The sequence below is a fragment of the Ixodes scapularis genome, unplaced genomic scaffold (assembly GCF_016920785.2).
Source record: "Ixodes scapularis isolate PalLabHiFi unplaced genomic scaffold, ASM1692078v2 PGA_scaffold11__112_contigs__length_91849675, whole genome shotgun sequence".
Lineage (NCBI taxonomy): Eukaryota > Metazoa > Arthropoda > Arachnida > Ixodida > Ixodidae > Ixodes > Ixodes scapularis.
In genome coordinates, this window is record NW_024609837.1 from 38778749 (window position 1) to 38795168 (window position 16420).

The 16420-nt window shown below is 43.1% G+C and overlaps 1 protein-coding gene across 1 annotated transcript in view; it reads right to left on the bottom strand.

Moving 5' to 3' along the window:
* Positions 1 to 2798: 2798 nt before the first annotated feature.
* Positions 2799 to 16420, bottom strand: part of LOC8038642 — a 64401-nt gene continuing 50779 nt past the window's right edge. The window contains exons 3-5 of the mRNA XM_042288972.1: positions 10853 to 11063; positions 7585 to 7887; positions 2799 to 2929 (exon numbers count right to left, since the gene is read on the bottom strand). Of these exons, the coding sequence (XP_042144906.1) occupies positions 2799 to 2929; positions 7585 to 7887; positions 10853 to 11063 (645 nt within the window). The remainder of the gene's footprint in view (positions 2930 to 7584; positions 7888 to 10852; positions 11064 to 16420) is intronic.

The window sequence follows — 16420 nt, forward strand, 5'->3', positions numbered from 1 at the left end:
TGCGTAGTAAAACTATATAGGATATAACACCCATGCCTTTTTTTACCAAGTGATTAAGTTAGCCACACATTTGAAGCAAATAAGCCTTTGAAGGCCCCCTTTTTTTAACAAAACGTATTTTTTTATGTTTGAATGCTTTGAGGCTTGTACTGGTACTGGTCGCCCGCAGCCGTGGTACAACCTGGCGTTCGTCCACAAACAGTTTTAGTATATTGTTCTGAAACCTCCATCCCCCTAATAACGACACAATGCGTGCGCATAGGCGGCGGAGGAGTATCGGGCATTGTTATCGGAGTCACGGAACGATGTACAAAAACTCTATAGTATCCGGACGCAAAATTCGAAAAACGGTTCAATGTGTCGTCCGCGCTAACTGTGTCGCAGAGTGTGCATTTAGAACTTACCGTGGTGGTCCCATTGACTGCAGTGTCCGTTCAGGTCATTTTCTGCTTAATCACAACCTGTTTTGGAGTTCAATTTAACGTACAGGGTGCGGCAGTATATAAGCTGTTCCAACTGAGGCAGCACGATAGCATGGGCCCTGAACACGTTAATCTGTTTAAAAACAAAAACAAAAAAACTTTGAAATAGAGCACCACATTTTCTATTGTCTCAGTGCGGCAGTCAGGCTCGTAGCACAGCATTTCAGACTTTGTTCATGCGGCATTTTACCCCATTCGGTTGGCACTAAACTGGGTAAGCTTGTATTGCTGCTGCTTGTATTTCTGTAGACAAATACGGGTTCCTTAGAACGTAACGTCCTTAAAAGTTTTTTTTTTTTTTTCTGCACGGAACAGTGCACAGCGAAACAATAGTTTGTTTCACTTAAAGAAAGCGTCAAGTGGTGCCTTGACTAAAAATAAACCTTCAATTTAACACGCATTTAATTCATATGTTTTTGGAATATTATACTAGAGAGGGCGTTAATTGGATATTCCCTTTTGCTCCAGACTCCTATACTTATCACACGACTACGTGCCATTCTCAACGAAGGAGCAACGGGTATAGCGTAGTCATTGAATTTAAGTAACCGATTAAAACATTAATCTTTTGTCTTGGTTTATACGTACGAAACTGTACCCCCATGTTTCAATTGAACCAACATGGAGAGTTATAGTAGATCGCTCTCACTCTCCGATAAAGATGCAAGGCAGGCGCAGGGGCATTGATGGACCATCGAGTATCGTTATCGAAGTTATTAGAACAATCTGCTGAAACTCGTCATTGAAGTGGCCCGCTTCTTCACGATTAGGTGACCGTCCACAAGGTCAATAGTGTCTCTCGGTGAAGTATTCGGCCTGTACCGCCTTGTAGGAGAGACATATCTTGTAACGCTGCACCGCTGTTTCTCAACAATATCACGAAAAAATTTGCACGTCTATTTTGTTTCAGAAAAAACAAAAAAACATTGACGTACTACCAGAGAAAACGGATGGTCAACAGTCTCGCTGTAGGTTAAAATATGTAACGCAGTGTTCTTCTTATAGTTAACGAAGAAAAGAAAACGTGTTGAAAACAATGCACACTTACAACACATAACAAAAATTATCCCAGAGTGCACGCGTGAAATCAGGGAGTTGTTTTGTTGCTCTTTCTAGAGAAGAGAGATTGAATGCTATAACGTAACTTTGTCTTGTCCTCAAAATTTTCTTTATTTTGAACAGGCTTCAAAATAGAAGTTGGCGGTGGTTCAGCCGCTTCAGCGCCATCAAAACCAGGTGAACTTGTTCGCTTACATCTTCTGGCTTCATTTACAAAAAGAACGATGATGTAAGAGGTGTTGAGCCAATCACAGCGAACCAGGCCACTAAAGTAGAAATATCGCAGCTTAAGTGTCCTGGAGGAATTCCCTTTTTACAGCAGCACAGCGTCATATCCGCAGGAAAAACAAGCCGTTTCTGGCGCACCTTTGAAATGTACTGTCTTACAGAAGAATGAGGGGAGGTACTAACAGCGTGGCGTCATTTTTATAGGTTCTAGTGATGTCTTGAATGGCGCACTGAGTATATTACCATCGTTAAAAAAATGTGAGACTTCGAGTTCAATTAGCCAAAAAAGTTATGCAGAAAGAAAAGGCTTTTTAGACGTAGGGATCGAAAATATTGTGGATGATATTTTTATAAATAGTGCAATAGCAGTTGTGTTTGGTTAGTTGGAAGAGCCTTTTTTTAACACTGTCTAAATCTCCGCGTGAGTTTAAATATAAAGAAAGATGCATATTGAACCAAAAGGTCCAAAACAAAAAACACAGAAAGAGAGCTAAACGTAGTGATAATATAATATAAAAGAGGGGTTACATTGATCGCAATGGCTGGTCTTGAACTGTGTCTAAGGGACAGCAAAAGCAGACGACTTATGAGACGCCGCATCCGGTGTGTTTTTAATTGATGGCCACACTCTACTACTCATTCCTCGTTATTTTGTTGTATCCTTCAGCGACTAAACCCCACAACATTCCCATAGACACTCCTTAACACTGTGCTCCCAATTCATAAACCAACTGCGTTCATGCTATTGAGGACCTTCCCCGGTCAAGTAGCAAACGCTGTCTGCAAGACCTAGGAAAAAAGTAAGAAATATAAAACTGGGGCGTTAGTTTCTGGCGAACAGCTTAACACTTTGGCCGCAAGGGTGGTGCTTCTGCCATGCCTCGGGCATTGTTTCAACTATCACGCACATAGCTTTGAGTTAGCCGGTGATGTCACTAGCACTGCGACTGGCGAGCACACAGGGAGGACGAGGGTCTTGGAGCTTCATGTGCACAAATGGTTATGCTTTTGGCGTTGGGACGCACTGCACTATCTTTGCAACACGACGTGAATGAAGACTCGGTATGACATCAGCGCTCCCGTGATGAGATGCAGCGACGATAGCGACCTCTCACTGAGGTTTCCCCGGGGGCCGTGCTGCATCGCTGCGGGTTTTTCCCCTGCACAAAGCAAAGCAACACAATGACAGTTACTTTAATAGTTTTAGGAAAGTTACATAAACTGGGTGGTTGAATATAGTTTATTGTTATACACGAGGCAATTGCTTGTTAGATAAGTTTACTCTCAAAAGCTTTGTCAACTGCGCAAGCGGAGGAGCCCAAGTTTTCAAGATGAAGCATCTGCCCGTTCCCCGTTCGGCAGTCATAACCTCCTCGAGATGACATGAAAACATGAGTTCATTTACATTGTATCTTAATTTAGTATATTGTCTTTTTCCTAAATACACTAGTGGACAATCCAGAGGTGATACATGCCACACAAATTCGAACCAACTAAAAATATTCTATAAATAAATATTAATGTTCCCAAATCACCAGATGCCCACCAGACTTGAGCCCGTTACTCGAAAAATGTAATGGATTACAATCACAAATTACCGAGCCTCAAATTTATTGGATAACCATTAGAAATTACTTTCGTTGAAAAGTAGTAGATTACTTTACTCGTTACTTTACAAATTACTTGAACTTTACATTTCCCGTACACCAAGAAAACATTGAAAACAATTTGGGTGCTTTCAAGAATGTTCTGTAACACTACTTTCCATTTCTCATACGCCCGCATTATTGTAATCCTTGTAAAAAATACTTTGTTTGAGAGGAAGAATCTGGGTGCAGTCCGTTCACCTGTAAGCTGTCAAGGCAACGACCACAAGCCCCATCCCGCTCGATTACGGCGACCGAAAATGATCCCTGGAATTCTGCAGACAGAGCTAGCGATGCGCATTGTCCGCGGCAGTGTCTACCTATGCTAGAAGATTGAGAGGGAAGGAACCGACCAACGAAAGATCTATTTTGAAACTTGCCTTTCGAGCGTGAGCGCAACGTCTCAGAACGGTGGTCTGGTGCTTGTATCTTTGTGCATGTGGCGAGAGACGTCGAAAAAGTTGGAAAGGGGGAAATGTTGTAAACGTCAAAAACAAATAAATACGAAGAGATTTCTCCTGCCCGGGAGAAGTAAAGCACAATTGAAAGGCGGTGGAATGAGGCAGAACCTTTTTCCACCGTTTTGAACATTTTTCTAGTGTTTCTAGCGACTATTCACTAAAAATCGTGTTTTGGTTTTGGTCAATATTCTCTTCTCAATGTTTCCTATATTGGTGTACTTGCTCTATCTTTGTGCGGCTGAATTTTCTGCTCATATTACTCCAGTTTTGTATTATGTTCATATTTTGAAAAAAAGTAACGAGTAATTAAAGTAATTCATTATCAACATTTTGTAACAAAATTACCTTACAAATTACTGGCGCAAAAAAAGTAGCCTGGCAAATACAAAATTACTTAAAAAAGTAAAAAAATTACTTTCTAGGTCTGATGCCCACTAAGCACTTAACCCCTAAGCGCACACTGGCCATTGCGGTTGTTACTCGAATGCACACAGCAGAAACCATAAGTCCGCTAGAGACAAAATCAATCGGTCACAATATATTTGGGTAGAAAATTACAACCCACAATTTTGAGGTTGTGTGTGACTGATAAGCATGGGCAGGTCTCCTGGCTTATCACACGAGATGGCGGCTAAGAAAAAAGTGTGATTACCTAGGTGTGAAAAGAACAGAATAAAAAGATGATGTAACACAACAGTTTAAATATCTGTGAATGCTGTACACGTTCCTCAAAGAAAGGAACAAAAGCTCGTTTCTCGTTCCTTATGAGTTTTAGAACGCGTTCCCGTTACAAGTTTCATATGTGAGAAAGGAACTCGTTCCCATTACCGTTGCAGAAATGGAACGTGTCGTTACATATGCGTTACATGAGTATTTTGGTGATTACCATATTTAGCTAGATCCAACAAAGTTATTTGTCTTCTTCTTTATCTATTCCATCAAATGGCAACATACGAATTCGAATGCCGTGATGAAGGACACCAGAAGAAGAAAGCAGGCGGAAGCAAGGTTTTATTTGATGAAATATTCTCCATAGAAATCTCAGCAGTTATCATAATCATGTTTGTGGTGTGCGATTCAGACGAGCCAAATGTACTGTTACCCCACATAGCACGAGCGTATTACAACAACCTCAGACGTTCCAGTCTAACAAAGCCCCTTGTTTGAACGTAGCAACAGTTTCTGCTCGTTGTTGCTGTCCGCAAGGAGAGCAAGTGAAGAAGAGGGTAGGGCGTCTGGAAGGTCAGTCTCAGAAATTAGAAGTCGCTTTTCATGGAGGAACTTCTAGTTTCTCGTTGTTCGTTGTTCAGTTTGAAGGCAGGAGACGAGAAGAGAAAGAATAAAGGATAATTTGTGGTTATCTTTTAAATAATCAATCTTCATGATACAAGGGTGCGTTCGATGTCTAGTCACTTGTTCCTTTGTTGTAACTGTAGGCCTCTTTGTGGAAGTTCTGTGAGGGCTGTAGTCGGCCTTACATTTCTGGGTCTATGAGGATTCGTGGCAGCAAAAAAAAAAGCAGCTTGGTTTGAAACGTCTTTCTTTGTGTTTCTTTTCCTTCGACTAAAAGTTTTGCTTTTTGTACCGGAACCTTGAGTACTGAAAAAGAATCAATGTCTGCTAGCTATCCTGCACCCGACCGTTACCAGCGAGAACCAAACAAACTAAACCCTGAGATAAGTTACAAAAACTTTGAACAGACCTTGATCTTCATAACGATATTGTTTTTATACTTTTAAAGTTTCCCTCTTAGAAATAAAATAAAGATAACCTCACAGGACGACAAAAAGGAACGCCGTTTCTTTTTACGTTCCAGTAAAAGTGTAATGAGTTCCCGTTCCAGTTCCACCAATGCGAAATGGAAAGGCGGCGTTCTTTCGTTCCTCCTATAAAGAACGCGTTCCAAGAACACCGTTCCGTAAAACACTGATATCAGCGCCTCTCGGCTTATTAGGTTGGCTTTAACTGAGTTTGGCCGCGTGTTCCCAAAGAATTGGATGCGTGCTCTTGTCGCTCTCACTAAATATTTATCGCCTTATCATGTGCCCCTCTGGCGGCAGGAAAAAAAAACCCTGTCTAGCCTTCAGCATTGACTGTATAATCGAATAGCTAAATACCAGCATTGTCGCATGAAGCATTGGCATTTCGTTTATTGGTTTGCACTTTAAAAAAAACGGGATCGAAAATTGAAGTGCGAAACATTGAAGGGACACTTATCAAGGATTAATGCGCATTCAGTGAGCTGGTTCTTGAAATATTGCTCCTGGGACGCGTGTTCAAGTGGAGAGCTAAGCGTAAGAATATGTTGGTGTTGATTCGAAATAAAAAAAAAATAAAATAAAAGGGTAAGTAAAGTAAAATAAAAAGGTAATACCAGAACAAATACACACTCATACACACACGCACACAAAGACTCGCACACTCGCACGCACGCACACACACACAGGCACACTAGCACACACACACACACACGTGGTCGCGAGCCTTGCAGTTGTTCAGAGAGGCGCCGAGGACATAGACGAGCAAGCTCGGTCGCCACTGTTTACTTGGCCACCTAAACCCGTGGCTAGTGAAGTTTGTGTTGACTGGCCGGTTGCGTGCCGTGGTATGCGGACTGCAAGTTCGTCCGCTTTTTTTACATAGGTTGCGATTATGCCAGAACGTCAGGCTCTTATTAGCTGATGAAAAAAAAAAAAATTGTGGGTAGACCTCAAGGCATCTATGGCATTGAGGTCTACCCACTATCCTTCCAATCATAACCCATCAGAACTCGGCGTCGCTCAGAAGTCACCGCAACCCCCTGCGCAAGGAACAGACGACTTGCTCTCCGCATAGAGCACGACAGGGGACGGACGTATCCACCTTCACGGCCGCACCACCGCCAGGGTCGCGGCGAGCGGCAGAACAAACAGTAGCGATGTCGCCAACGAGAAATTCAAATGACAAATAGGAGACACATCTTTAACATGGGTTGAAAACCCAAGTGCTATGCTTTGACCAGTCTTGGCCGCTGTCCTTTTACTGGAATACAAGGAGTTTCCCGAGCGCTATTCGATCGTACAACAAAATCGTATAAATAAAGCAATGAACTGAGCGGAATATAACAATTCACAGAGGTGTCTTTAGGTTCCGCATTTATTATACTCGAGTTTCGTTAGTGTAACTTTTAGGAAAATATTTGCGCCTAAAACTTCTGATACCTTCTATGCACAGGAAAGGAAACGCTAAAAACTGCCCGGTTGACGCTGCCATTCACAAATCACACGACATTCGAGACGTTGTACTACGGTTCTCTTTTCCTTCAACTCAGAAGTTTCTTTATTTTTCAGAACCACAAACAAGTGTGCTACTTTATGATAAACCAAAAACGTAAAAGCTCATTTCTAGATGAACACCCGAAATAAGACCCAGCGAATCCAAGCGTGTGTGGTACCATCTGTGAGTATACAACGTCACCCGGATAATATTTATCGTTTTTCCTTCTGTGCATAAGTAAAAAAAAACAGGCTGAGAAGTTTTACCTGATACCCACATTCGTGAAATTTTAGCCTAAAAAATGCGCCGTCTAAGAACACCTTCGAGAAAAGTTTCAATGCGCATTTTAACTTAATATATATATACGTTTTTTTTTTTTACTCCAGAGTAGCGCTCGGAAATACCCTGTATAGGGTGAGTCATCCCTGCAGTCACGTGCCCTCCATACCGTACTGTTGAGCACGTGCACAGTAATGTGGGCCGGGTCCGCGTACGACGGGGTGCACGAATAGTTGCCCGAGTCGCCCGTGGCAGCGTCGAGCACCTGGAGCCTGGACACGGTGGTCGAGGGCCTCCTCTCTGTCGCGACCCGGATGCCAGCCGTCCTCGCCGAGTCGTAGTTGATCATGTGGTCGTCGCGGTACCAGAACACATAGACCGGAGGCGCCCGGCAGTCCGTCACCACGCACGTCAGGTTGACGGTGTAGCCGCTCTGGATGTAGAGGTTCGATCCCTCTGGGATGCGCGCCTTGGCCACTGGTAAGTTTGGAACGGAGGCAGGCAGAAGAGGAAAGCATCAATCAGCGGCCAGTTTTAATTAGACGGCTATGATTTGCCTTTTTTGCTTATAGGTCTAATTTGTGATCGGAAAAGAACCCAGTAGACGATCTACCTCCAGCACGTGCTCTTTTTGTTCCACCGGAATCTGGCTGCGTATGGGACGAGGTGGGACAAAAGGCAGATGTCCCGCGCGGGGCCAAACATCTACTGGGTTTATTACGACTCACCGAATATAGCCCGGTTTTTTGTTTACAAACACAAGCCGGCTCTTGTGCCCCAAGAGACTTCTGGTCGATTCGTTTCGGCATGCCTTCCTAACCTGTTAATATCAAAGTTTCAGGCACGATAAAGTGTTACAGAAATCACGTATTTGGGAATATAGTGAGGCTCTAATGCTGTGATATTTAAAAAGGGAGGGCGATCGGTCGTCTTACAGTATTAACAAGAAATCTACAGAAAATATTTGGCTAACCAGTCCTTTAGCTAACCACCTGGAGAGCTGGTCATAAAATATTGCATGAATGTTACCAAAAGCGGTGCTGCAGTGGGAATCGTTTGTCCTCTCATTTGGCCGGAAATTAGCGAGGACGCAAATTGCCAACACCACATTCCTTTTTAAAAAAGAAAATAGAGGCCTATAGTCACATTATCAACGCGCTTATTATATGAACAAGGTCAAGTTATTCTTGTCCCAACTTGGTTACGTCAATTGGTGACATCAGTTAAACTTTTGCCGACCTGTTTTCCCTATGCTTGACGTCTAACTACGGTGTGTAATTTTTGCGGACATATAGCAATGAACAAAAAATTGTGATATTTCGTTTCTTTTACAGAAGCATTGCTTGACGTCAGGTTGATTGATTCATATTTAAGTAAGCACCAGTTTCTACTCTATAAATACGTTAATGTAGTGTTCCATTACAATGTTCATATCTGTATCACTGCTCGAAGAAAAGTTACCGACGTAAAACCGGAATGGCATATCTTTTTGTTCTCTACTGCAGGTAAATACCGCATCAATTCTGTCCATTTTATGTTTCGGTGAATAAATCAACCTAAACTTCTGTGTAAAAGCTTTAAAATAGCACAAGAGGTGGGGTCGTTTATCCCCGAATCGACCAAAAATCTACAGCTGCTGGCGGCCTCAGCACGAAGATGTAAAGTTCATATGCTTCACTCTAGTTAACAAAAGCGCAGGCAACAGCTCTTTACGGCAGAAGTAATCTAGATGGAATATGATAATGCGATTGCAATGTTTTACGTTGCTAACTGTGCCAAGACGTCAACAGAGTTAATTATTTCAAACAATAAGAAGCGTGTGCAAAAAAAAATATTGTCATCCAACGTTTTATTGGTTGGATGAGAGTTTTGATGCGAGCGGCCCTTATCTCCCTAGTCGGAGCAGATATATCCAAACCCTAATGACTACTGAGAAACAATATTTTCGCAATAAAATATTTATAGGAAAAAGATTAAAGTAGCCCCGCTAACCAGACCTTACACTTTCAGTAGAAAAGAAGGGAGAGATGGGTCATTAGAACCGGATAAATGATCACACGCTTTCGAAAAACCAGTGTGCTTTCAAAGCTTTACGGTACGATACTTGCAATAGGCTCTAAGCCAGCGCAAAGGGAAGGCAACATAAACTAGAAGAACCAAACAAGGATAAAACTCAAAATAGATAAAAGAAAAAAAAAAGTCTTCATGGACGAAAAGTGAGGTGCGTAAATAAATCTCATCCCTACGTCTCTCTTTTTTTTTTTTGGTTGGGGGGGGGGGGGGGTTCTGCATGTGCTGCTTTTTATCCTCGTGTGTTTTACGGCACTTGAGGGCGTGGTGAGTGACACGCCCTAAATCAGTCATAACGAGACTTCCGTTTTTGTTTTGTCTTTCTTTAATGTACCGGATAGCACTGAAAAAAGCGGAGTGCAGCTGGTCGTGAAAAAGAGTGCGGCACCTAGCTTCTATCACGGAATCGGGTACGTGTAGCGGTTGACCTGACAGAATTGAGTGAAGCGGGCATTCGGAACGATATCGGTTTTGATTTTTCTAGCGTTCCGATTAGAAGTTCACCCGTGAAAGATATGCACGTCTCTCGCAAATTGTGGGCGGCGCTAATTCATGTGGAACGTTGTGAGACTTTCGTTAATTATCAACAAAAGGCAAAAGTTTCGTTTTTTCGGCTTCAATATGAGGTTAAGGACACCGCTTTGCTATTTAGTAAAACTACTCAAAACTAAAGTGTAAGAAAAGAAGTGTTCGAGCCGAAGCAACAGGACACGGGAAAAAAACTTTGGCATAATTTTGCCTTCTTTTGAATTTTTCTTTTTTTGAGTATTTTTTACTGTGGTATTTTTATATTCAGAACCCAGACGAGAACAGCTCACGAATATTATGAGGCCTGAATACTGTAATAAATAAAAATAAATGAGCGCAAATCAATCAAAATTGCAAATGTACAATGCTAACTTAAAAAAAAAAGGAACGGTGCATTTATTGTAGAAAAGAATGAACAGACTCACAAACAAATCGTAAGAACTCTCTACCTTCCTAGCGCGCTCAAATTATTTCGATATAGCAACAGAGCCAGCGTGTGTTGTGGGTCGTAATATTATATAAAATAATAGATAAAATTGCATTTGTGTTTTGCTAACAGTTTTATTTGTATCAGTTTTTTTTTTTTTTTTTTGAGGGGCGTGGGGAATTAACATACACGAATCGGCTCTGGAATTGAAGATTGTTGCCGACAGTAATAAAACGACAAGGAGGTCATTTAATTGCCATGTGCCTTCAGCGTGGGAATTTCTATCGTCGATAACGGTTTGGCTGCCTGCGAGCCCCAAGCCTGCGCTCATAGCCAAAGTGCGTCCGAAGGCTTCGAGCTCGTGCTGGATGCCGTGCATGACCGAGGCCATGGCGAGCCCGAGTAGAAGGAACTCACCCACGACGGCGAGCGAGACGTTGAGGCTCATCTTGGGCTCGGTGGAGACCTGGCACTCGTAGACGCCGGCGTCCCCTTTCTGGGTGTAGCTCACCTCCAGGGTCCAGTCTTCGGAGCCCTCCAGATGGATCGAGTGGAACCTCTGGTCCGACGTGTACGTGTACGTGCCCACCGTCAGGATGTGCAGGTCGCGCTGGCGCACCCGCCACACCTGCACACAGGGGGACATAGATGATGGAAGCTCAAGTTATGCCTACCCCGCCTCAATGACGGAACCGCGAGACAAATAGGAAGGACAAAGCGAAGGTATCAACGCAGTGTTGTGTCTACTAATGCCTTTAATAACTTGTCTTCTTTAATTGCGATTGTTGAATGAAAACTCATAGAAGAAAATATGGTCGTCATTGTATGCCTGGACGCTCTCCGATTTCTTTCGCTTTTAGAATTTGTGTAAGAAAGCTGTTTGCTACCGTTTTTTTTTTTTTTTTTCTCTATACTTTAGATACAGTGCCTGAGTGCGTATTTTCAATACTTGATGCTTTTACTTATGCTCTTGTGTTTTTTTTAATGGTTATATTTGCATGTTAGATCGCCCCCCCCCCCCCCCATTTTAAATATGCAATTCCCTTCAGAAATGACGTTACATAAGAAATTAAAGCCCTTCATGGTTCTACCGTCAACACTTCCCACATGCAGATTACATTACCAGTCTATACGGAAATTTGCACCCAATCGATAGTGGTGTATGTCTTTACGTTTTGCATCGTTAGCTAGGTTTTTTATCGGGAATATTGCGTGCTAAATGTATTACATTGCTATTTTTCTAAATTTATCTGACGACGGCACGGTACGTTGGGGAGTCTTGACATTCCTTCTGTGAAAGTGCATTATACCTGCAAAAAAATTAATGAGCTAAATTACTGAAACAACCTTCACGCTTAAAAAGCAGATAACAGAATGGGTGGTATACCAGCTGCTCACAAACATAGCCCTTAACAGGAAGTTAGCTAGACTCAGATTACGACTTTGTGTGAATTACTTGACTTCAGCTAAACATACCATATTCAACACTATCAATACATTTCAACGATGGTAATATGAACGTAAGTGTTGCTCATCTTGTATCTTGGCAAATAAGAAATTAATGTGAATTGGCTAAATAGTCACAGCAAAAGGCAGTGCATATTTTAATCAGTCTTGCTTAATCCGCGGCGATCAATTTTCCCCACTACTCTTCCGGTTTCCTTCTTCCTAATCTGAGTAATTCTAAAGTGTGCTGCCTCATTAGAGTGACCACAAGTTCCGACAAACCCGTCAAATTTAGTAGTATTAACAAAAAAATTAACCTATCACTTCTTCGTGTTGCTATCTTCACATATATTTTATTTATACATTTGTCTTTAAGGTATCCGTCAGTGTCCACTAGCTTAAATTCAAGTAAGTCAATTACAGTTGGTACTTCATAAAACAAATAAGCGAAAATATTGAAGGCACAGTATGCCATTGCCAATAGCCCCTGAATAATAAAAAACATTCACTACTTTTTAAGTTTAGCTTAACATAGAGCAAACAGGCCAGTGATTAGAAAGCCTAAGAAAGATTAGAGCACCGAAATTGTTCAAAATTGTAAAGGATTAGAAGCAAATTTTGTGTCATCCGTATATTGTTTTTTTTTTTATACTTTTTATTATTTTTAAGCCGGAGGGTTAGCTTTTTTTATTGTTCGAATTTATGTGTAAAAATCAAATTAATATATAAACAGACAATAGAAAATCGGAAAGGTCACGCAGTCTCTCGTAAAGAAATTCTCTATAAAATCATTGAAAATCTAAATTAGTCAACGGCCCAAATATCTACATAAATGCATAAAAACATGCTTACACTTATGTTATCTCCTTCTCAAATCAGCCACCAACATGGTTCAAACAAGTCTAGTTGTAACATATACGAGTGCGACATACACAATTTAATAAACGACCGTCGGCGTCGAAGGACGTCGGCCGTCACTGCGCAAAAGCAACCTTTCGCCAATTCCACCACCCGTGCCTGTGCAACCGGCGCGCAAAGACAGCGCCCATATATCGAGCTCCACCTATATGCAGTCTGGTTAGTGCAAACTATCGGGTATAAACATGTGTGGGGACTATATCCAGAGATCCCCCCCTCCCCTGAACGTTCACATGACGGGGGAAGTTTGAGACAGTGTCGTCCTTAAAATCAAGGGCAAGTAATTGTTATTTTTGAGTTCAATAATTTTTAACAAATGTAAATAATGCTGAACCATAAGAAACACTATAAAAAATCATACTGCATCCAAGTGTGGTAATTTTTCTTTTGGTATTTCTATCTAACATATTCATCTTATTTTGCTGCGGTGCGAGAATATTATGATACCTTTCAGCGTTTGCCGAACTCGACAACAAATATAAAAAAATTAAAAGGAGGGCCCTGTTTGGCATGGTTGCATGTTAAAGTTTGCTTTCTGATTTGGAATCTTTATGTTCTATAACGATTCCCCCGTTTCGCTATTCCCATTGTTGTTCCGCACTAAACTTCTTTTTATATATTACAAAGAAGCGTTGCACGAAAAGTCTGACAATTCCACCCAGCCACTTTTTTTTTCATTAACACTTTCTCTCTGTTGCGTCTCCGGTTTCTACAGCCATAATAAGTGGCGACGAGCATTAAATCGTACAACAAATGCTTATTCCGACCGATCTATATCTTGTTATTTCATCGTTGCCTCCTTAATCATCCTCCAGAAATACACTACCGATAGTTTGCTCCTTAAAACGCAAACCCATTTTTTTGCGAGTTTTTTCTTTTTTTTTTAAATATATGGTCTTGGAAGGTATTTGCTGATGGCTTTAAACGTATATAACTAAGCTGGAGTGCGATTCACAGTAGGGTCAAGGCACTTGACTTGGAGACTACTCAAGAAACGTCATTATCCAAAATCCCCGGTCGCACCCTTACCACGTCATATGAAAGAAAGTCTGCGGAAAATATCTGGGACGTGCAGAAGGTCCTCACATAGGTCATACAAAAACTGTCTGCGGGCATGTTCCAAGTATGCAAACATATAAAGCAACCATGCATCGAACATGCTTCAGGTGTGTCCGCAGGTAATTTCATGATCATGTCTGCAGAGAAACTCCGTGTCTCTTGTACCATGTACGAGAAGTGTAACATGCGGCTTCACCCCGTCGTTATCCTGTAACGATGTTCCCTAGTAAACTTCTAATAGCTTCGTTGCATTCGTCCGCTTTAGCGCCATTTCGGAGTACGGTACAACTCACGTTTAAGTGCAGCGAAACCCGATATGGGGCATTAACCGAGCGGTGCCGCAGGAGTAGAAATCGGCCGTTATTGTTAATTATTTATATGACCCTGTGTATAGCTGCGACGGGGACTGAGCGGGCCGTCAATGTCCGACGACGTTTCTCCTCCTGTTCGCGTACGACCAAACACGACATGAGTGGGGTTATGTGCTTTGCGCTTGCCGCCTTCCACGCTCCAACTCTCAGCGACTCGTAATTTCCAACTCTGAGGAGCGGCGAGGGCAGATACCGCTCCCTTCCCTTTGTACGTTGTTGGAGTTATGGTTGCACGCTATCGGCCTATTCCGCTTTGTTTCGTGTTAATCTATGAATTTATGCGATGGAGGCGCGTTTATTGTTCAAGTTATTGTCCTTGTTGTTACTGTGGCTGTTGTTGACAATGATACAGCGTTTTATTCCATCGTTGATATGCGGCCACTTACTAGAATACTGATTGTCTTTTTTTCTTTCATTCGCGTTGTGTTATTTGCTTTGCGACTTAGCGGTAGTTGAGTCAATTCAGACAGAATGTGGATAGATTTGTCTCTTGCCTCGTGCGTAATGAGTTTGAATAACGATATTTATTAAGAAATGCAAGCGCGCTGTCGCTTCGAGACTGAGTTCAGCTCGGCGATATTTTAATAGTGTCACCAAACTGTAAAATCCAAGAAATGAACATTTCATCCAAAAGCTGTGTGCAGCAGTTGATGATCCCCATAAAAACTAGGGTAAACATATTTTGGTTCCACGCCAGGGGCTCTAGGCTCGTCAAAAACAAAATTGGAGCCTAATGTAGGCGAGCGCGCGCGCCTATCGGACTTCTGCGATAAAAGCGCTGCGTCATTGTCGCGAGAGTTCAACCGTCGCGCTTTGTAAGCCAAAGTCAAAGTCAAATTTGGTGGTTTTACGTGCCAAACCAACGAACAGCATCTGGCATGCCTCAGCAAAGGACTGAGGATTGATTTTGACAACCTTGGTATCTTTTTTTGACGTGCAGCCAAAAACCCCGTTACACGGCGCCTTCCCCGCAATTAGCCTCTGTCAAACTGTGGGCACCTCGACAAAGATTCAAACCCGCCACCTAAGGATCTGTGGGTTCACGCTTTGCCTCGGAGGCACCGAGGGAGCTTTGCGCGCTCCGTAAGCTTCGGCCCAAATATGTTGTGTTTCACAAGACTAGGGCCCCCAGATGCATACCCTGACATCATTGATTTGCAGTCGACGCTCGCTTGTCGCCGGTGTCCCTCCCCCGCCCCCCCTCTTCAGTAAGGAAAGTAAATACTTCCTTATTAGATGCGGAGCATCCCTTCCTCGGGTCTATGTCCCGCCGCGTCGTAGTCCGCACTCACACTACGCATGCGCTACTCTCCTCCTTCCCTCTCTCCAACAGCTGCGCGTTACTCTCTCCGCTCTCTCTCTCTACCAGCTGCGTGCACTTCACGTGCGTTCGCTTCTACTCACACCGCGCGCGCATGCGCAACTCTCCTCCTCTAGTCTCCTCTCCTTCAAGTGAGAATATAAGCAGCAGTAACGCGCTGCGCGCGTTCAGTTCCACCGCTGTTTACTGCACTTCACTCCGTTCTTCCGATGAAGTGTGATGGAAGCAACAGTCCCGTCACTTAGTGGGTTGGCGCAAGCAAGCGTCAGCACCACCCCACAAACTAACAGCAACGCTACGTCCACTGAAGACAAAGCTGCGCAGCGAAGGGCACGCGACGCTGAGCGCAAACGCTTGAAGCGAGCGGCAGACCCTGAACTACTGCAACGAGAAGCGGCGTCCATTCGTCAACGTCCAGTGGCGGATGCTGAACTACGACAACGTGAAGCAGCGGCGGTTCGAGAACGTCGAGCAGCAGAACCCGAGGTTCGGAACCTTGAAGTTCAACGTAAGCGTACGAAGCGAGCGGCGGAACCCGACCTTCGAGAACGGGAAGCCGCGTTGGTTCGTGAACGTCGAGCAGCAGAACCTGAGGTTCGGAACCGTGAAGTTCAACAACGTTACTAACACCGTTAATAACACCATTAATAGCGGTCCGCGATGCTCCGCATCACCCCATGGTTCCCCTCGGGAAGATGGTGTTTACTTTTTTTCTCTCCATTGAGCGTAGGAGCATAGACAAAAAGCTTCATTTAGCAGCTTGACGAGGTCCCTACCCCGTTGCAAACGGCAGAGAGAGCAGTGATAACTAGGGTGACCACCCGTCCCACGACTCGCGGGACTGTCCCGCATTGAGGACTCGTGTCCCCC